At 39.8% G+C, this 23,057-nt stretch overlaps 1 protein-coding gene across 1 annotated transcript; it reads left to right on the top strand.

Annotated features, from left to right (window-relative positions):
* LOC119746456 (glycine receptor subunit alpha-4-like) lies at positions 1-20,192 on the top strand. The gene is made up of 10 exons (XM_038223415.1): positions 1-337; positions 3,508-3,635; positions 8,373-8,443; positions 11,906-12,123; positions 13,683-13,765; positions 14,430-14,567; positions 17,433-17,662; positions 18,165-18,293; positions 18,953-19,246; positions 19,753-20,192. The coding sequence occupies exons 1-10, from the start codon at positions 126-128 to the stop codon at positions 19,963-19,965; spliced, it is 1,716 nt and encodes a 571-aa protein (XP_038079343.1). The 5' UTR covers positions 1-125; the 3' UTR covers positions 19,966-20,192.
* Positions 20,193-23,057: the final 2,865 nt, after the last annotated feature.

Genomic DNA, 23,057 nt, shown 5'->3' with positions numbered 1-23,057 from the left:
CTGTTTAAAATTAGGGAAGAAGCCAAAGCTGAGACACACCCGTAGTTTCGAACAGCCTTGTAGACCCTCCGTAGCATTGCATGCTGTTTAATTAGTGTACCTGTCTGTAATTGCATTCGTCACAAATGAGTGACGTCCGTTTGTGTGGAGCGTCATTGTTCTGCTCGTGTTTGACTATCGGCGGATCAGTTTTCAGTTGGGCCTCAGTGGATGAAAACATCTGTGCGCTGTTATGCGGTAATAACAGGGACTTACACACGGCATACGCATGCATGACTGCAATGAATATGAAACTACCGGTATGGGTGGCTGTGGTGTGCAGTCTTCACACGATCAGGTGAGGAATTTGAAACGTGTGTTTACATTTTTAACAAACAGTACGTTTATAATCCGTTGTTTCGCCATTTTGTTTTGCATTGTTGAAAAAAAAACACAATTACAGTTGTTGCATTATCATTAGGGATTGTGGAACTAATATTGATGACTTAAGGCATGCCATTTTGAAGACGGATTTCTTTTTTGTTTTATCGCATTGGGCCTTTTAGTCTGAATCCCGGCCTTCCAGCATGCCAATCTGGTATTCAGTATTCAAGTTGGTTTGTTAGTTGCACAATAGTAAACAATGTCCTATCAATTTCAACGAAAACTGGAAATAGATTGCACTTTTCGAGGTACAAGAAAGTTGCTTCATCGAAATGAAGGTTGATTCTTCTAACAAAGACACAAACGAAGAGTTCGAAAATTAAAGAGTGGCCATAGGGACATTTACAGGGCCCAATTCGATCCAAATTTTCACAACAAAAAGATAGTAGGCCTATTTCTGTTACATTTTCACATTCAGTCGTGTTGATGCTTCAAAATCACGTGGAAACTCGGGAGGGGGTTCAGAATAAATAAAAGTTTAAGTTGGTGTATACGTAATTTTTGGGTGCGGCACCTTGAAAAAAATATTTTCAAATTGATTTGATAATTTTCTAACATTACATAATAGTTATGAGCTTTCCAATGAGACATCGCACTAAAAAATCGGTCCATGACAAGTAATCAATGTATTAATTTTAACTTCTGAATTAAGAGCGGTGCACTCCTAATTCGGTCTTCAATTTCTGAACTGGAGCGCCATTTAAAACCAACTATTAAAACTGTATAATTGCCTTCAAAAACAAACACACACGTTTATTTGTTATATAGGCCTACAGGACATATTTTTCCTTTAAATTTCGAAATTTTGAAAAAGCACATGTATAGCCTACCGACTCTATTAAATTATGTTTGATTCCTCCTGCAATGATATGATAATGTTGACGGTGGACTATGTTGTAGTTTGAAGATCATGTACTCCCGTCTTGTTACGAGTATGGCACTGCGTTGTTTCATTACGCAAGGCACTCAAAATAATGACATTCCTAAACTGCTGCCTCGGTCAAGGATTATATGATCACTCATGTATGTTATGCTGATGAAAATTCTGGGTCAAATTCGATCACGAATCGAAAAATTGGACCGGACACTCTTCCGGTCAAAATGTCAAATTATCGAGCGAAACAAACATTTTAATGTTTTAGTACACTGACACTTTCGCGTGTCAAAATGACACCTTTTTGGGTCAAACTTTGACCCGAAGAACGTCCCTATTCATAGATTTAACCACTGCAGGGTGAGTAAACTAAAAAAAAAACCTAAATGTCGGGACCATTGTTTGAGTGAACTTCTGCTTGTAGCACTTTCAAAATAGGATATGAAAGCCCAATTTATTGGCTTTCTATATAGTCGTTCAAATCACTCATGTACATTTGTAATTGTAGGGATGTGTGTGAATTGTTTACGTTTTGCTGAAAGAACGCACATATTTTTGTGATCCGAGGACAGAACTTTAAAACGGTGGTTGTGTTTAAAATCCGTAACTTGAAAAGTACATGAGTGATTTGAATGATTCTTGTACTAAAAGAAATTGGGCTTTCATATCTTAGATTTTGAAAGTGCTACATGCAGAACTTCACTAAAACAATGGTCCCAACATTTGGGTTTCGTTGGTTTTTTTTACTCATCCTGTATAGATTTCCCTGTCAATAAAACCATTCGAACATGTGCCAGGAAAAACTGCACTATATAGAGCCGATAGGGAGCACCAAGCAAACCTTTAAGAATAGAGTTACACTAATACACGTACTGCAATATTGATCCGTTGAATAAACTATGCACGACAAGCTGTAGGCCTACTTAGCAAATCTAATTAAAAATGTTACATCTTATTTGACGTACATCAATTAGATTGCACGCCGTCATAATGAAATTTATTTAGATGTGTATTGTTTTCATTTGTTTATAACAACGTGTTGCAAGGCCCTGTATTGTATGTCTATTTATAGAACGTGTTTCTTATTGGTTTTGGTCAGTGTAAACGTAAGTATTGTGGGACATGCACTATACCCCCCCCCCCCCGACGTCATTTAGACGCCTATACGTTTGTTTTACTTTCATGTTCAGGTTCGGTTAAAACCATGTGGTACTCACCTTTAAGCATTTTGGAGTCAGGTTGGCGCGTAGTTACTTTCCTCGCCTTCCACCGCTGTGACCTGGGTTCGATTGCCTGGGCTAATATATGGATTGGGTTCTCAGTCCCTACTTGATTCCTTGGGTTTTCCCCCAGAACACTCTTCTGGGGTTTTCCTCCCACATCTAAAACTGTAATGTCTTCTCGTTGTCTTCTTCTGACAGAATTCTTATGGCTTTCGAGCTACAGTGTCGATTGTCGGGGGCACTTTTGAGGAATGCTTGGTTTCATTACCAGAACGATATAAATACATTTTAAAAAGAAAAGAAAAGAGAAACACGAAAAAAAGGAAGAGAAACATAGATCTTTTGCACTGCAGCCATGTTTGAGGTCTGTGCGTTTGTGTCACTGGAATATATGCATGAGCAGACTCTCAAATATGGCTGTTAATGCAAAGGGTATGTTACAGCTTTACATGTCCGCGTCGTATGTGAGTTTCAAAAATTAGATATTTGATTTGAATTTATTTGTATACTTGACTAACTGGATCACCGATATGTACATGTACTCCGCGTATAATCCCATCTGGTTCTCGATGAATAGATTTTTGTATAGTATTTGGACTTTAATATAGACCATCTCATATATCTGGGCCATTCTATACATTTAGAGTCGAAAGTGTGATATCTTTCCTACCCCTAATACCTTGGTACTTTGTAATTTGCCATTAAAGTATCATTGAGAATGACTCCAAACGATTATTGTGTTTGTTGGGTAGGAGGTTTGCTGTTCATAATCATCCTTGGAGGACGACTGCATTAAGGGGTACATCAGAATTATAAAATCGTAGATGTCAGATGTAACAGCTAGGGACAGAAACAAACAAAAAGTGGCCCCCACATTTATAGAACGACCCATCTGTGAGATACTGGCAAGTATCAACTGTCAGATGTTTGCACTGGTGGGGATAAAAATGTTTGACTACGGATTTTGCTTTTATTTTTCAATTTCAGAGAAACGAGCTCGATGTCAAGTGAGGCAACACCTTTAGAGCGCAACACCGAGCTCGAAAATAAGACCAGAGATCTGTTCGAGAGCCTCCTGGATGGTTACGACAGGAAAATCCGGCCTTTCTTCGGCAGTAAGTGGACTTTTTTGTTAAAGGGTTCATGTGCTGAATTGTTTCCTAGGAAAACATTTTGTCCAACTTTCTACTCCTCTTAAATGTAAGAAAACCATTTCACATCCCTTTTTGTGTAATTTTATTGAAAAGTGCACTTCTTTAATCATTTAAAATATGCATGCTGGGGGCGCTGTTGCTGTGATGTCATTTCAGGAAGACACTGTTCAGTTTCGGGGTTTTCTGTTCAAATTGTAAACCCAAACTTTGCTCATTGAAAACATTTGTGAGTAAGATTTGCTCATTAGCTTACTGCTATGTACTGACACAACAACGAATCACCAAAGAAAGGAAAATTTACGGCGGCAAAATATCCAAAATTCTAGCAACTTTTTGTGCTGAAATAAGCTGTAACATTGAAGTTTCTGCCCGGAATGACAACACAGTTTTTTTTCTCATGAAGATTCAAATTCGCATTTACCATAAACCAAAAAAAGGCACCAAAATACTCTTTAAAATGGCAAAACGTAAATTGGAAATGGCCTCGCCTGCGGTGACGCAATTGGATTCTGCTTGAGAGAGATCGCCTTCCATTGTACGTGTTCGAAAAGAAAGGTTCACATTTTACGTGTTCGAATAGCAATCACAATAGTTTCTAAACAACCCGACACGAAAGGACCACAATATGACAGAGGGATGCGGTTCAAGGTTGATACAAATTGCAGGCAGACAATAGAAAATGTAGCCCTCGATTTTTGTAAGGACTATTGTCCGCCTGCATTTGGCAGGCCTAGTTGATTCGATTGTCTGCCTGTATTTAATGGATCGCCACTTCGACGGTCGTGGATGTTTTCTCTCAAACGGTGGGCACAAATTCCCATTCAATCCAGCGTATCAAAGTGACCACACCAGACTATTTGCTCCTGGGAGACTCAAAGCTGGGCTGAATTGCAGAACGGACTCTTTCGAGTTGTAAATAAGCCCTACGTAAAAACCCTGTTCAATGACGGTCATTCCGAATGTCATTTTATGTTGAGCTTTGGAAAGCTTTTTGTTTTTATGCGGAATCGGAATACCCTCATTAATGATAGTAATAAAATGGACAATTTTAATTGGGGGAGGGAAAAACTATGTAGTCCAGTTCTTAATTGACCACAGGGGCGGATCCAGGAATTTTTGCGGCGGGGGGGGGGGGGGGTTATTGGTTATACATCATCAAATCAATGCTGAAATGCAGACAGTTTTATTTTCTCCGAACACTTGGCCTCCGTAAAATCAATATGTGGGGGCGGGGGGGGGGGCCTCGTAGCATACTTTCAATGAGAGCGCTGTTCAAATCCGACGATCATGAACACTAGTCTTTATTACAGACTATGTACAAATACCTCCGTACCACAGCTGGCTCAGTCCGAATGTTGTGCACAGGCGGACATTATTACCGGTATAATTGTCATAATTTTTTTTTGGGGGGGGGGTGTCAGAGCGGGGGGGGGGGGTTTCTGTGAAACAAAACATTTGAGCGGAGTTGGAGGAGGGGTTTCGATCCCCCCCCCCCCGCGATCCGCGCCTGGACCAACCTAACCGTGAAATGAGCACACAAATCGACTTTTGCTTCAACCCCCCCCCAACCCCCGCCGGTAGGGACCTAGTCCATGGAAAATAATCCAGAGGAAAAAAAAGGATTTGGCTATAGAGGAATTGTCTGAAGAACGACATGCATGTATCAGAATGATAAAGACAGCACGGTGCACGTTACGAAAAACTGAATACAAGTCGTGCGGGCAATCTGCGCCACGTTATTGACGATCACTCGCAAAGCTTTCAGGGATATTTACACAAGGCTTAGGACAATACGCCATTCCTCGACTTTGCTGGAACTTTCAATTTTTACAGGAGATCTTTCGTCCAGAGTGGGCTCTAACCATAGAGCTATATTAAATTTAATATAGCTCTATGGTTCTGACGCGTTTCAAACGAAATGTTGGAAATATTCAAAATATATTGGTTCACACAACTACACTTTGAAAAGTCATGGTTTCTGTGTACAAAATAATGAATCCTCAAAAATCTAGCTCATTTGGAGCGCTAATCGCAATTCCAGGGTTTTTTTCTTTTTTTTAAAGCGTTGCTCGAAAAGCATGTGAACACTGTCATAGTTTGCAGGTCTCTACTGCATATGAGAGGTAGTTTTTATTCAAAACTCTTTGATATTTGATCTTTCTGTGTCTCTCTTCTAATTTTTTTAATAAGCGGTTCATGATTCGATGCCTTGTTTAACTGCTGGAAACACGTATAATAATAATCATCATCATCACCATCATCCGTTTCATTAAATGGAATGGCAGAAGCAGCTAGCATTGACAAAGTTATGCCACATATAGCCTTATCCTTCATGAGCTGCTTGATCTCAATCATGTCAAGACCAATATTTCATTGGAGATGGTGTCAGGATAGCGAAGTTTTCTCCCATGGAAAAAGCAGACAAAAAGCGACTCCCGCGTCAGACGTAAACAAACGGGCTTTTCAACATTTCTCTAAAAAATATATTTTAAAAACCGCTAAATTTAGACACACACCTTTAAACATAACCACACGACAAATATCATGAGGGGAAAAGGGTGCAGTGACGCAATATGTGATGAAGTTTATTATGGGGAAATTTCCCGACCAGAACAAGTTTGAGTCAACGATTTAACCCTAAAAGGGCCGGGGCGGAATCCGCCCCCCAACTTTTTCCGCGATAGCCGTGACATTTGTTTTCGCGACCCGAGCTGTTATGACTTTTTAGCCTCGAGCCTTAATGCGCATCTTTTGATACCAAAAATATAAAAATCGGACCTACACGCCGTGAAAACTGAACTTTCCCATATACATGTACCGTCGTGTACACAGAGCACAATTACCATTCGTACATAATAAATATTAATTAGCCATAATTCCAAAACCCTTTGACCTATAGTCATGAAATTTCTCGGGTATGTTCGTGATGAGTTGCTCTATGCATGTACCGAGTTTCAAAATGTTTCGTCACTCGATGGCCGAGATCTTGGGGGGGGGCGGAATCCGCCCCCCGGCTGAGAGATGGGTTAAGTCCTTAGCTCAAGGGAAGTATGAAAAGACTCATCCAAAATTATCTTGGATTTTGAGCTAAATAGTCTGGCCCCATTTGATGACTCAGAATGATTATTGTGTCGTCAGCTCCACGTGCACAATTTGTGGATGCGCGGAGCAATACATCTATTTTCATTATCGGCCCCTTATCAACCTTGATAGCTCAGAACATTGAGGATGTCGGCCTATTATGTTTGTCTAAAAAATAATGAGCTGAATGATTTAGACCTCGACTGTCTCGGTGGTCGCGATGACGACGATCGATCGGCGGTTTATTTTTGGCTTAGTGACAGATTAAACTGGTTTTGCAAAACAAAATCAGGGGAAAAACGCACTGCCAAGCCCATGCAGGGAAGACTGTTCATAACCCAACTGACATTTAGACGTTAATTTCAAGAATTCTAAGTCCATCACTATAACAGCTAATCCTTTCTCTGATAGAGTCACACACTTTTTCCATTATGCGATTAAAAAAAACTGATCGAAAAAGAAGAGTACTGGTACCAACTTTCGAAATTATTTCGTTTAAACTACTGTCAATTTGTATGGAAACAGTAAAATGTTGTATAATCGCAAATAAAATCTGGTTGACTACACCTTTGTTTCCGTTTGAAACAAAATGTGAAAATTTAATGCAGTTTTCTTTGATAATAAAGCAATAATCTGAACGGGGGAGGGGGGATACAAGGGAGAGCCACGGTTTTCGAGCCAGGGCGGGTCCTCCCAAAAAACCTCAACGACACCCCGCCTAATACGCCACTGCATGGGTGGAGCTTAGTCCCGAGAATACATAACACAGTGTGGCGCCCCCCCCCCCAAAGGAAACCCACTTTTGACAGCAATTTTCACCTACTCGTTGAGCATATTTCAAAAACTCAATTTAATGGTATTAAAATATTGATCTTGAAATATAGGCCTAAGTGACGAAAAAATGATTGCAAATGCATATTTTGTCTCTGAGATATGAACTTTCTATGTGCCAAACCTCTTTGTCCACGGACGGCTTTATTGCAACCGCTTGACTGAGCTAGCGCCGGAGCTTAATTTTAATACAAAAAAACCCACTAAACTAGACTTATACACGTGGACAACAGTGATTTTGGTGACTTGTATTCAAATTAGCATAATAACACTATTCTTGCGATTTTTTAAAAAGCTTTTTGTCACCATGTATGGCTGAAGAGCTATACTTCACTTTATTATAAAAAAAAAACCAGTTTAAATAATTAAGTAAGTTTATAATTCCTGTCAAAGTGTGTTTCCTTCTTTCTGCACCACCTGTGCATTTTACATGTCGGTCTGATACGCGAAGGTAAATAATTGACGCCTCGTACCTTGAGCGTCTGTGTTTTTGAGAATATTAATGACACTTTATATGAACATGAATCTGCTGTGTAAATTGAACAGCCAGGAAATTGTGACAACATTTTAAAATAAAGCATTTTAAAAGGCTCCACAAAACAAACCAGAACCTGCCACATGGCCTCGGCTACTCATTTCAAATTCATCTTCCCCGACAATAATTTACACTGTAATATCAACGATGAAATGACATGCTGTGTAACATCTTATCTGATGCCTGCAACCGCTCTGAATAGTTGCCATTATTATAATGACTTTCGTTACCTTTGCAATTCCCTTCCCAAGCTGGTCGGCCTGTGGACGTGAAGGTGGATATCTACCTGGCTAGCTTCGACAACATAAACGAAGCGGGCATGGTACGTTTGCTTAGTTAGTGTACAGTACTTTGTCAGACAAATTGCCAAGTAATAACTTCGCATCAATGATTGATGAGATTCCTGGTTTAAAGAAAAGAAATCAAGGAAAAATAAAGAAGAAACATTTGCAAGAAGAAAGACGTTATCATATTTCCGGCTGCTGTCATAGGCCATTTGTTGTTAGATGGCCCAACCCTTTATAGTACATGGTTATACGAATTGCCATCTATAATAACTCTGCATTAATGATTGATGATATTCCTGTTTTACAAAGATTCATGGAAAAATAAAGAAATAGGAGATATATTTACAAAGAACATACGTTGCCAATGGTTTCGTAATTCAGTGAGATAGCCAGTAAATTATTATTGTGTTTTTTTTTCTTGAAAAAAGACAAGGAACATTAGGTGTGCAATGAACCTATAAGGTTATCGGCAGACTTTTAGCCTTTGGGATTATACGTTGGTTTTTGTTGTTGTTTTTACTTTATTATTTATTTTTATTTTTTGTTTGCTTGAAGGACGACGCCAAGTGCATTTTTGGCCAGACCCTTTATAGTACACGGTTAGACGAATTGTCATCTACATGTATAATAATTCTGCATTAATGATTGATAATATTCCCGGCTCAAAGAAAAGAATCAAGGAAAAATAAAGAATTTGGAGATATATTTACAAAGAAGATACGTTGCCAATGGTTTTGTAATAAGCCATATTCAGTGAGATAGCCGGTAAATTATTATTGGGTTGGTTTTTTTTCGTGAAAAAAAGACAAGGAACATTAGGTGTGCAATGAGCCTATAAGGTTATTACTATCGGCAGACTTTTAGCCTTTGGGGATTATACGTTGGTTTGGTTTTTTTTTTTTTTTTTTTTTTTTTTTTTTTTTTTGCTTGAAGGACGACGCCAAGTGCATTTTTGACATTTTTGATTACTGGCATCATTCACTAGAAGGCTACTAGCCAATTTTAAGCCGCAGCTAAATTGCCACACTGGTTACACATTTTATTTTTGTATAAACTGTAGGAATTTAACCTCGTCCACGTGGCGTCGAGCAGTACGCTCCCATTAGCTGCTGTCTCACCCCTGGTATACTGGATCATTTGCACGTTCAAAAATCTTGAACATTTGAGGTACAGAATAGTCTTAAGCTTGGCCATGCTTGAAATCAACTTTTGAAGTTGTAAGTTATAATCGTACATAATCATGCAGTAGGACTATACAATATGTCCCCAAAAAGTGTCCGTCTGACTGTTAATGAAATAACCACAAAACCATGAGGTCAATTTTGAAATGTTTGGATGTGCATGTACTCCTGACCTTGGCCTCAACCCCTCTGAGTTTCATTTAATTTCAGTCACGCATCAGTGCACAATTGTCAATTGAGCACAACAGCATTTGTGGACACTGTGACCAAGTTCTATGCGTGCCTTGATCAATTTCAATGCTGTGTTATGTAATCTGTGTAAAATCCTGCACGTTGAGAAAAAAAGGCTGATGTGGTTTGGGATTGGAATCATTTGCCCTTGAGCATTAAGCTGATGTCTTGCCATGATGACTGATAGCCAGGCAAATGATTCCAATCCCAACTGCAGCCCTTTTCCCAACATGAAGGATTTTACACAGCTACTGAAAATTTCTGAAAATTACAGCAAAAGCAAATGATGTATATTCCCTTTAATACAGTACTGCAGTTGAATAAGGCAAGGAATTTGGTCGCAGTGTCCAAACATTTTACTGTCATCAATTGGCAATTGTGCAGCGATGCGTGACTGAAATGAAATGAAACTCATAGGGGTTGAGGCCAAGGCTTCGGAGTATCTGTAGTTATTTCAAACAGTCAGACAAACACTTTTTTTCGGGACATAATGTACACATGATTATAAGCAAAATAGAAAAGGGTGGATTGTTTTTTAATTCGTAATGAATGCCAAAGCACGTAATACGCAATGGAAATAGAATCTCTGAGCACAAGATACGCATACATTGCTTTCAATCGCGAAATACAGGACACACGTTTCCCTCCCAGGGTTTATACTATTGTCTCGAGATTGAAGGTAGACACTGGGAGCGAGGTTGGTGTGAGTTGTACTTTCCCAAATAAAAGCAAACTACCGTTACGGTTCGAATACCGTTAGCCTTTATATTGTGCGCAGGTATGACAGTATCACGACCAACATACCAACTAACTGGATAATCCATCAAAGTGCCATGTACTTAAAGGGAATATACAACATTTGCAAACATCGAAAAATAAAACTACCAAGTTTTTGCGAATTACCTTAATAGGATGTTGGTAAATGACAGTCTAAAGCATCCTGTAAAATTATGGCACCTGGTATACTGTCATTTTCAAGAAAAGTGGTATTTTTGTATCAATTTCCAACGCTGATCGGCCGACCAGCGTTGGAAACAACTGGCTTTTTTTTCAAATACTGGCCCCAATTGACCATTGCACTTGTTTGCAATCGATTACAAACCTATGAACGGGTACGAGCAAGCTAGACTGGTTCCCTGACCTTACAATTCCCCAATGTATGTAAACTGCTCTGTTTCTTCTTATATGGAGTCAGGGAACCAGACTACAGGAAATGATCGTTTTTCTTGGTTTTTATAGCATTTTCGAACCCAAAACCTCCAAAAAGTCAGTGTAACTATATTTGCTTTATATTTCCAACCCCCCCAATTCCATCCATTTCTGAAAATTACAGCAAAAGCAAATGATGTATATTCCCTTTAAATATCATGCGAACATTTTTTTTTCTCATCTTGTTTGCATGATGACTGTTTGATGGAAATTTAGCTAGTAGGCCTACATGTATTATGTAAATATTTGGATATCGAAAGACCTTTAGGAAATAGGACCTACGGTCATACGATGAAATATCATTGAAACCTAACCGCATTAACAAAATAGGGCGTACATATTTGTATATATAATTTTTTAAATATATATTTTATATCTTTTTTAAAGATAAGTCCAGAGTTTTTAAAAATTACAAACAGGTTAAATAATCTTTTAATAATTCTCTGAGTTTAAGTTATTAGCCACAATCCCTTTAAAGTTGGTGTATATACGTGCTTTTTGGATGTGGCACCTTGTGGCACAAATAGATTTTCAAATTGAATTGATAATTTTCCAGCATTACATTAGTTATGAGCTTTCCAATGAGACATCGCACGAAAAAAAATCGGCCCACAACAATTATTCAATTATTAATTTCAACTCTTGAATTAAGAGGGGGACGCTCCTAATTCGTTCCGTTTGTGCGCAACTTCTGATCTGGAGCGCGCCAGTTAAAACCACTTTTTAAAACTGTATAAAGGCCTGCAAAAACAAACAACCAAATTTATTTGTTACAGGACATAATATTCCTTTCGTTCGGAAAAGAAAATCAAAATTTTGAAAAACTTTGGACGAAAAGCCCCTCTTCTTATCTTTCTACTTTCAATTACTTTGTAGGAGTACGGCGTGACGATCTACCTCCGTCAGCAATGGAACGACCCTCGCCTGCGCCACCCTGGCGACGTGCCCCTGCCGCCCACCTCCCACTACGTAGACCACCTCTGGGTACCAGACCTCATCGTCACCAATGCAAAGTTTGCCGAGTTCAAAGACGTGACTTTCCTGAATCGCGTGGTAGACATTGATGAAGATGGGACTGTACTTTACGTCTGTAGGTTAGTAGATTAAATGTGATTTTCGAAGGGGACAAGTGTCTATGGAATACCCCCTTGCACAGCAAAGGCTGTTTGGTAATGGGAGCAGATTCGGCGTCTTGATCTCCAGATTCTGACCCAGGCGCCTTCTTTATCGGGTCTTCCTTGACCCGTTATTGTATGACAAAAACAAGGTAGCCTAGCCAAATTGACCAATCTACAGCTTAGTCCACATCACATTTCTGATCGAACTGACGTCACAATTTCTAAAGTTGATTCCGATTGGTTGGCGCGCAGGGTCACATAAAATGTGCATGCTGGGATATATCAGACGTTCGTCGTGTGGCTCTGCACACGCGAATGTCTGATACTCCAAGTACTGAGTTGTTGTGTCACAAATAAAACGAACCGTGTAACGAAATCATTCCATTACTAAACATGGGCCGATTTTTGTTTTAATCTATCTTTCGGGATGAAAGTCGAATACGGCATTGACAGTATACATCTTTAAAAAGTTGAGTAAGAAAAACTACAGGTCATCGCAAGGTCTGTGAATGGTTTCGGCTGTGCTACTCGTCAGCAGAACTCCTGGCACTCCCCGTGACTTACAAAATTATAGCGATTATAAAAGAAAAATACCATAGAAACCGATATTTGCAGCTGTGTATAAGGTTACACAGTGGGTAATGGAATTGCTTAAAATTGCGAGGTGAACCTTATTTTTTTTACACAACCTGGAAGGGAACCTTGGTATCAAAGATTAGATAAAAATGGATGCAAATATATATGGCTTCCAACTTGGCCTATAGACCATCTATACCAATTATGCACGGGAAACTGCGCAATTGTCTATGGCGTGGATGTGTATAGTTTGTATATGACTATTTTTTTTCTAGTTCTGGTCATCCATGACATATTGATATATTATATTGTACTTGATTCGGTTCAGTGATAACAATGATATTTACTTGTCTGCTATATATAGCGACTGTTTGGGTCAGTGACAATGATATTGTATCTGGCAACCTTAACATGGTTGTCGCGAGGGGGTGGGGGACAAGGGGGCGCTCCCCCCACCCCCACCCACCCCCAACACATGGAAAAGGGGGGGAAGGAGGGGGAAAAATAAGACGAGGTGAGAAGTCATATTGCTGTTAATTTAATGCACATTTAACAACATGGGCGTCCGCTGGGGTGTCAATGGGGGTGGGGTGGGCAAATGTTCCCCGCCCACCCTCGAAAAAAATGATAAGTTGAGAATAATATGCTAGAGAAAGTACACGGATTTTGAGAGCTTTGCCCCCCGCTCTAGAAAAAATTCCCGGCGACGCCCATGTGCATAAGTCATGTCATCCGCTCTCAATAAATCTTATGTAAAGCTATACGAGGTTTTCAAATGAAAATGAGAGGAAACCTGATTTAGTGAACAATCATTTGACATCTTGAAAACGCTTTGATCATTTCACTTAGTACAAGTATCCAATCTTTTCCATTGAAATCCTGGCAATTGTCGGCTGCTTGCAATCTTGGATTTGTTTATTGATTCATTCACTGCTTTCCATTTCATTCTTTTCAACCAGGCTGGCCTTGCAGTTATCGTGCTCCATGGATTTCCATCGTTTCCCCATGGACAGTCAGGGCTGCGAAATCGAACTTGAAGGCTGTTAGTTGACAATCTTTTTTTTTTTAGTTTTCATTTTCGACAGAAATAACAAGAAACAGTGACACCGTTCGTGGCCTATTGTTGGGAGTACATGTTAACATTCAGATCTTACATATCCTCTAATGTTTTAACAATAACTGATTCTCGATCATGCAGGATACAATTATACAGACTTATATCGCTGTGTTTTAGGCTGCACTGCAGTTGATATCAAAATATGAGGAGTTTATTTCCAATGCGCGATATACGCCATTTTGTTCCATTTTACAACTTGCGCGCCCTCCTTGTTTGGATGGTTGTTATAGTTAAACACAAGTTAAGAATACAATAAAGCGAAAAAAAGAAGTCCCGAAACAGCTGGTATAATGTTTCGATTCTTTATGAAGTTTCATAACCGCGCAAATTTTCACTTTTTTCAAATTGATATAGGCCCTAGGCCAATCGCGTTTTGCAAATAACTCTTCATGTGCTTGATATCGGTATATAATAATGTACACATTATGGTTTTATATATACATATTTTTGCCATTGAGACACATATTGGGCGGGTTACCAAATGGTATAGCTGTTGATGGAATGAAATATTATGTTTCATTGAAAATACTAATCAAGTCTAATTCGTTTTTGGTTAACCAAAAAACCCTGCTAATTGTTTCATTTGCAGTTGAGTACACCACAGACGACCTAATCTACCATTGGGATATAGAAATGCCAGTGGAATACCATCACAATCACCTCAAACTGCCGCAGTATAACCTGGACGGTAGCAATGTGCACACGTGCTCGCGAGTCCTGCGCACAGGTAGGTTTATACATGTATTCGCTCGTATACCAAACTAATTAACACGCTAAACTAATTGGACACGCTGACAATGCCAGCGCTTTGAAGCAACCTATCGCCATCTTGGGGTACCCAGGACGAACGCGCAGTGAACTCTAGTTTTGTTACGGGTAGTTAGTGTTGGATTTCGTCTTCAGGGTTTAGGCGGCGAAATTGAAAGAATTGCAGTTTCGGAAATTCGTTTCTAGGGTCTGAGACCATGAGAAATGATTCGAGTATGTGAGACGCACTTTGAAAATGTTGTGTCGAGTATGCCTACATGCTCATTGTAAGGTTATTATTGGGCACATATCGACTATGTGCATCACAATCATGTCCAAATGGTGAGATGTATAGGCAAATCACATACTGTAATATAGCGATGTATGAAACGTATGAAGCAGCTTAGAATAATCGTGTTTCAAAACATGAGCTCCAAGCCGCATATACTCGCACCATTTCTTCCGAGGAAACCCTTAGGCCTATAGTTGTTTTTATGAGGCCGGCCCATATAATATACCTTTCTTATGAGGCCAACTTCCCGCTTCACCACGGCGCGGTCCAAAACAGTTGCTTCTCGACAAGCGCGCAACTACAGTTTGTCACGGAGGCAAATTATTTTCGCTTTGTCTACTGAGACGTAAATGATTGAGATACACGATATAAAAATCCCAAGAGAGAGGTCGTTATTGCAACACTGCACTTCAGGCATGGCTGATTAAATTAACAATCAAGCAGCGTAATAGGTTGTCCCTAAATAATTACAATACATACGCCCACCAGAAGAGTATACACCTGGAGTTCTCTGAAAGTCTGTCTGGACGAGTAATTACAACAACAAAAACCGTTGGACAATAAAACAAATCAATTAAGTCCTGCCCATTGACAGCGTGGGAAGACCGAAATCACTCCACACAGACCCATTATTTTATATAAATTAATTCTCAACTATCAATGCAGATTGTCAGTGCCCTACTTTTGCAATACCGCCGTAATTAGCCTAAGGTCGATTTAATGCAACATAATTAGGGCAAGTTCATGTCCCATTTTTAAAAACTTTTTAATTATTATTTTTAAATTCGCTGCCAGTCTCCTTCATTTCAACTGTACTTGAAGGATATAAAGTTGCACAAAAAGTGTTCCAAAGAAAAATCAGAATTTTCGCGCTGAACCATTTTAATCTAAAAGGCCAATACTCATTCCTTCAACTGCAGAACAGACAACAGCGCCACCATATGGTGGTGTGTACCCTGGCGACGAGGTTGATATTGAACGTCTTTAAATAAACCTTGCCGCGCTCGGCGAAGAAGTTACTTGCATCTGCTTGACCCAACATGCTAGTTCGATCGTTTGCTTTTCATCGAGCTGCTGGTATTATGTTTTGTCATGGCTGAGGTTTTAAAAGAGCAAAACTTAAACCAACACAATCTCAAAATGTGCAATCAAAGTGTTTATGAATGCAGGCGTTTACACAAAGGTGTGAGGGGGTCTTGCATTCTAAAAAAAAAAATCTGGGTAAGATATACTCGGAATCTGAATCCACATTTTTTATATCAGTCCTTACAAGTGACCTCTTTCAGGGTCAAAAATGACATTTTGACCCAGAAAAGTGCCTTTGACCCGGCAAAGGACTGAACATATTTGGATTCAGATTGCGGGTCAATCTGACCCAGGAGTTTGTCTATAGACTTTGGGGTTAGTCTGGACCACCGTATTTGCGAAACAAAATATTTAATTTGTGGCTCATTACAATCTATTATGACCACAATACAGATAAGACAGGCAATGGATGAGCAACACTTTGGAGCATGAGATGGACATAATATTGTCAAGATTCAAGCATTAATTAAAGCAATGTCGGTTTTGATGTAGGCCTACACTCTGTAAACACTCCAGTTAGATTAAACTAGTAAACAGTCAACCTCATGCATGCACCCAGCTGACGTGTACGGCGCATCCCAAAATACCCGCAACATTTTTTTTTTGCGAGGCTCTAGCGTCGTCGCGGAAACACGTATCGCCATAATTTTTATATCATGTTAAAGCTTAGAATCTTAAGTTTATTCCTGGTAAGTATTGGTTTGATGTTTAAAAGGGTTCTGAAATATTTCCTGTTCAAATAAAGCCATGTCAAAAACAAACGCAACTGATTTCATGGAAAATCAATCATGCGCATTGTTTCTAATGTGGAAATGCTTCATGTTGATGATGTGACGATCTCGTTGCCTTTTACTTTCTGTGTTTCCATTTCTTTTCGATCCACGTAGACCACACCTTAAATAAATTCACAATATTGTTCTTCGTTTCAAGTTTAATGTGTCACATATCAACTGGTTTTTGTTGCTTCAACAGCTTGTTGACTCGAGTTTACATTTGATGTACCGCATAATCGATTTTCCTTGAAATCGGTTGAGTTTGTTTTCGACATGGCTTTACTTGAACACGAATAATTTAAAAACTCTTTTAAATATCAAACCACTTCTCGCCAGGTATAAAATTCAGATTCCAAGCTTTAAAATAGTGTACGTGTTTCTGCGCCGACGCTAGATCCTCGCAAAAAAATGTTGCGGGTATTTTGGGACGCGCTGTAGTATAAAGCTGGGTGCACGTTTCACTGTTCGGTGATTTTACAGTGTATACGCAAATAAATTATGTTATTGCCCTTTGCGCCCATTATGAATCCCGGGAAGGGACTGTCCCTTCCCGGGCTTCATAGCCCATGGGTTTACCCCACGCATTCAACAAAACCAAACAAGTTGTGAAGAGCAATAATAGAAGTACAAGGTGATACTGCTGGCGATAATCAACGATGGCATTGTTTCTCGCCATTACATTTGCATGCAACAGGAAACTACTCCTGCATCGGCCTTAGACTCATCTTCAGCCGTAAGATTGGCTACTACATGCTGCAGACCTATGTCCCCAGCGTCCTGTTGGTGGTCATGTCATGGGTCTCCTTCTGGATACAGATCAAGGGATCCCCGGCCCGTGTGGCACTGGGTGTGACCACGGTTCTGACCATGATCACCACCACCAACGGGGTCAGACAGAACCTGCCGCCAGTTTCGTACATCAAGGTAATATAGAAGCCCAGTGTAAAATTGTATGGCGCAGTTCGATCCTGCTCTAATCGATCTGTAGATTGGCTGTTGGGTCCCCATTAAACAGGCCATTGGTTTCATGCTGAGCATGTTGCTAATTCAAAACGTTTTAAGACGAACCCCAATTTTGTAACTGTTTAGAATATCTTCTGTAATTGCGAACTATAAAGTATAACCGCATGTTTTTCGTATAGTTCGATCATTGATCCCTAATTCTGCCATAAACGACCTGTTAATTTCCAAATCACATATTACACTCTTAAAGATAAAGTCCTTGGTCCGATTGTACACATTTCTGGGTCAAAAGGGCCGAGGTTTCCGGGTCATTTTGACCCGGAAACTACGGCCCTTTCCAATGATTCAGAGAATTGTCATTATTTTCTTGCCCCCAAAGTGTCATTTTGACCCTAGAGTGTATCAGGTAAAATATGACCCGGGAGTTTGAAGATTGTATCCGCAATGTATCTTTACATTATAGGCCATCGACGTGTGGTTCGCTTTCTGCCTGCTTTTCGTCATTGGTGCTCTGATGGAGTTTGCTCTGGTGCATTACCTAGTGGACCATAAACCCAGCATCAACATCAAAGACCGCATCAGCTCACTTAAGGTAGGCCTACTGTACATGATTAAACCATGCAGGACGGTCAAAGATTTCAATTGAAAGCTTTGAGGTGGTCTTGAATCATCATTATTGCTCCGAGTCACGTTATTTTTACCTCGCGTTAAAAAAGCCACATGATACCCTCTTTCAACTCGTATAAATTCACCTATCTCTTACGCATGCCAGCTCTCCTGAACAACCTTTTTTAAGGGCCAACGCAATGTATTTTTTATGCAATCCTTGAAAATGCACCTTTGTGGCCCATGTAACCTTCAATTCAATTGTTGTTTGCCATTTTCAAGGGTATTTTGGTGCCGTTTTGGGTTTTTATGCTAATGTGAATTTCAATATTCGTGAGAAAAAGTGTGATGCCATTTCAGGCAGAAACCTCAATGTTACAGCGATTTCAGCACCAACAGTTGCCAGACTTTTGGATTCTTTGCTGTCAGAGATTTTGTTTTCTTTGGTGATTCGTTATTGTATCAGTACACGGCAGTAACCCTTTTCTCACAAATGTTTTCAATGAGCAATTTCTGATGTGCCCTCAGTTGTCCGGAAAAGCATGGACAATGACTTGTTTAAAGTGTTTCATAGATGTGCACTTTTCACTAACATTAACCAAAAAGAGATTTATGTTTATTACTTTTAAAATGATTATCCAAAAGCGGAAACAATCAGTAGAGGGCGCACCTCCATCCCCTACAACACGCAAGCAGACTGAGGGAGGCGACAAAAACTGCATCGTCCTCACGATAGAGAACAAACCTACCACCATCAGGCGCGCCCTCAGCGGCAACACATCCAAACAGGCGCCACCAAGCGACACCAATTCAAACGAAGTCATCTCAGTGGACAAACTGACGGAATCCGAGCAAGATGATGTGGTTGAAGAACAGGGGGCGTACGTGAACCACGCCCACTTTGAGATGGAGACAATGGCTGACCACACCCAAAGACAGGTTTGTATTCCAGTGACAAAGAGAAATCTTATTACACTGAATCTTGACCCCTGATTGATTTTGGACTTACGACGTGGAGGCATCAACGTGCACATGCAAGCACGTGCGTATTCGCTCTGTTCAAGCTCCGCCATAGGCATGCAGAGCCTCGATCTGGCACTGAGTTTATACAATGAAAATAGCCGGTTTTGTGATCTAAACCCCGACTCGGGAATCACTGAACCGGCTATTTTCATTGTGTAAACTTGCCAGATCGAGGCTGCGCATGCCTATGGCGGAAGCGTGATTATGTTCGAACTTGTGAAGTCGCTTTCGATTGTCATGATTGTGAGCGTTTTCATCCCGTTTTGTGATTCATTTTTAAGACTATTTGGTTTGGCACGACACGGGACGCCTATAAAACTAGATGTTAGAGGATTGAAAACGGATTTTAAAACGGGCTATTGTGACACCACCAAATCATATTTTCTTCCACTTTGTACTTGGTGTTACCTTACCGAGTGCAGGTGACAGTGAACGGTGAGACAGTGAACCCATCCTCCCGTGTGGTCTGCGTCAGCGGCACGTGCGGCGCCAAGCGCAAGCAGCCCTTCCTGGACACGGGCAAGCGGATCGACGGCATCTGCCGATGGGCATTCCCGCTGGCCTTCATCATCTTCAACTTCGGGTACTGGATCGGCTACGCGCAGGAGCATGAGACACCACAGTTTGTCCCGTGATCTGCTTGGCGGTTGGGTGGTGCCGTGGGACAGTATAGAGGCGGTGTGGAGATGTTTTTCCCCCAACTGTTTGAAAGTAATATAGGCCAAATTCTAAAAATGTATCTCATAAATATATTAATGATTCGCATAAACAAATTGACATCCTGGATGACAGTACGACAGTGATAATATACAAAAGGTAATTTTGTACACATTTTGTAATCAAATTTACAAAAGCACAAGAATTAACCATAAACGTAAAAATGATGTCAACATGAAGGAAAAGCTGAAGCAGAGCTTTCGTACCCTTCTCTTTAGAGCAGGACAAGACTTAAAGTAGAAACACACGACACGGACGAAGACAGGGCAATGTTTTAAAGAGTGAGATTTGGTACATTGTTGAATTAGTAAACAAATGATGACTGAACAAATCAGGAAAACAATTCTTATATGTAAGTTTAGATAATCGTTTTTCCTCCAATTCTTCAGCAAATGAAACCACACAGTAGTGTATATACCAACTGAGCTGAAACTTCAACAAGTGAGGTTTTATAACACTCTCCGTTGGATTTTGAAAAGGGGTTATTATAAGAACCGAACAAAATGCATGAACAGCAAGATCCTATATGACGCGTGCCTTTAATATCCGATCCATGAGATTACCTGTCTAATCTTTTCTTTTTTTCATTCCCGTCATATTCAAAATTTATGGGACTAATTTGTATACTGTCGGAATGTTTCAGGCGAATAAATTCTATGGTCTCAAAAATACTGTATGTAAACGTTCATAACACAAATATTTCCAGGTATAGTTCCCATTATAATGTGTGTGCTGTTGTCGTCCATGACTAAACTTGTAGACTTTGTTAATATCAGATTTAGTTTGTATTTTCACTTATGCATTTTCCCTATTTATTATGTACAGTCGAAGCCTAAGGACACAACTTCTATAAGAAAAGTGTTTCTCATCCCTAATTTAGTTTACAGAAAAGTAATCTTTCTGTTCTTATCAATAATTATGTATTGGGGCCCAATATAAATGCTGTTTCTTGTCGTTCTTGGTAAGGCAAGAATGCTATATTATAAGTAGTTGTTGGGCACGGTCCGTAAGTTAAGACCTAATCCGAGCCTTTACTGATGAGAGACCCCCTTCAATGGTGAGACCATTGAGGCAGTAATCTGGTTCCCGGTCCGCACATTACTACTCCTAACAGGGGCAGGAACCCGGCAGTGTGCCCTGCAAAAACTGAATTCAAGCGGAGACAACAAACGTCTAGTGAACTGTGTATAGACTCCACTCAGTCGCCGGTTGGCCGCGCTGCATGCTCGGCGGACAAACATGTTCAAATCACGGTGACCCTATTAATGATTGTCCAATGCCTGACTGTGTTGTTGATTTTCGAATTTCCCACATGGTATAATTTTGACGTATTTGTTTTTTACAACACATGACCTGATACCTCAGCTGACGTCATCGCCTATGGTAACAAAACATTCTTTAAAATTCAGGTTGCATTTATAAGTATACACATTTAAAGTTTAAACTAAGCCTTCCTGCGCTTATTATTATATTCAACCCAAACCAGGGTCCACATTTATGTGACATAATTGAAATCTGCAGCTATATTATACAGAAAAGACATTATTATGAAAGTATAGTTTATGTGTATATCGTACGTATATTTTATTATCACCAAACAGCTACTGTATATTGTACAAGAAAATTTAAACAGTGTAAACTTTGATTTTAATTGGCTGCAGAGGTTAATGACCTCGTTGCTTTAAAAACATTTTTGGTAGGTGTATTATAATATTTTTTTAATGGTGATGAAATAATAGATTTTAGATATAACCATTCAGATATCGGTTTTTTTTTATCGCCGTCATTCAGTTAAAAAGTTCCAAAGCCACAGACCGCCATTTCTTTGTCTGCAAAAGTCATTATGTGTAGGATAAGCAGTAGCCTTTCGCCAAGGCCATCGTGTCTTAGAGCGGCTGAGCTGCGTAAGCCCAAAAGCACGAGTGGCAAAGCCACGAGGCCTTTTCGAACTTGATTTTGTTGAATTATTCATTGTTGTTGTGCAAATAAGAAGAGTGCTGAAAGGTTAACCAATCACAACGCGGATTTTGCCTAGTCGCTTCTATTTGTGAAAGAAGAGTGAGTAAGGAAGTTAAGATGAAAAATAAGTTCATATACAAATAATTTCTTGAAATACTTTTATAAGTAAAATTAAAATAAGATAATGTAAGAACAATTACGCGGTCACGATCTCGTGGCAAACTAGACTCGCATTTTTTGTTTTTAAATGTTGTGCAAGCATCTGGGCGCGTCGACGCGTCCGGGTAGTAGCCACGCACGCACTTAAAAGGCTGATGATTGGTTGGAATTTTGCTACCCTATTGGGGTAGCAAAAATCGAGATTATACAGAAAAACATAAGAAATTCTTGACAAGTTGGAAAAGGCCCTCGTGGCTTCGCCACTCGCATGTGTGGTCTCCCGCTCCAGTCGCCTCGCTTTTTCGCCGCTTTGTCTAATGCCGGCAAGTTAAGCCGCGATGGCCTTGGCGAAAGGCTAGATAAGCAGTAACTAATTAAAATGCACGTTACGCACAATCATGTAAATATTTTCCCCAAGGAACGTCTTATTTTGTGTGTCACTTTAAAACTTCATTTTCATAGGAAAGGTTTTATGAAAAAAAAATACGCCTTATAGCTGAAAGAATGGAAATTAAAGGAAAAATAAGTAATGTGCTAATGTTCAAGTAGTGTTATAATGACATTCCATAACCATGTATTTTTAGTTGAAGTACAACCCTTGATCGGACTTTATTTAACTTGGCCCGATGTTTATCAAAGGCCAAGCTCGATTAAAGATTATGACTGCCCTCCAGACAAACTATTTCGGCTAATGTGATGTATTTTCTTTTTCCATAGCACCCCCCCCCCCCCCCGGTACAAAAGTAAATTTTGTCTCTAGCTCCGGGAAAAGCATCCATGCAACACGATTTTGCCTACAAGTATATCCGTAGGTTTCCTTCGTGCAAGGACACCGTGCAAGGACACATAAGTTCGATCACCTCACCGCTATAGCGATACCAATGCCGAAAAA

Source organism: Patiria miniata, unplaced genomic scaffold (assembly GCF_015706575.1).
Source record: "Patiria miniata isolate m_02_andy unplaced genomic scaffold, ASM1570657v1 HiC_scaffold_7, whole genome shotgun sequence".
In the NCBI taxonomy this organism is placed as follows: Eukaryota; Metazoa; Echinodermata; class Asteroidea; order Valvatida; family Asterinidae; genus Patiria; species Patiria miniata.
Note: the sequence above shows the minus strand (reverse complement) of the source record. Positions and strands in the feature narration are given on the sequence as shown.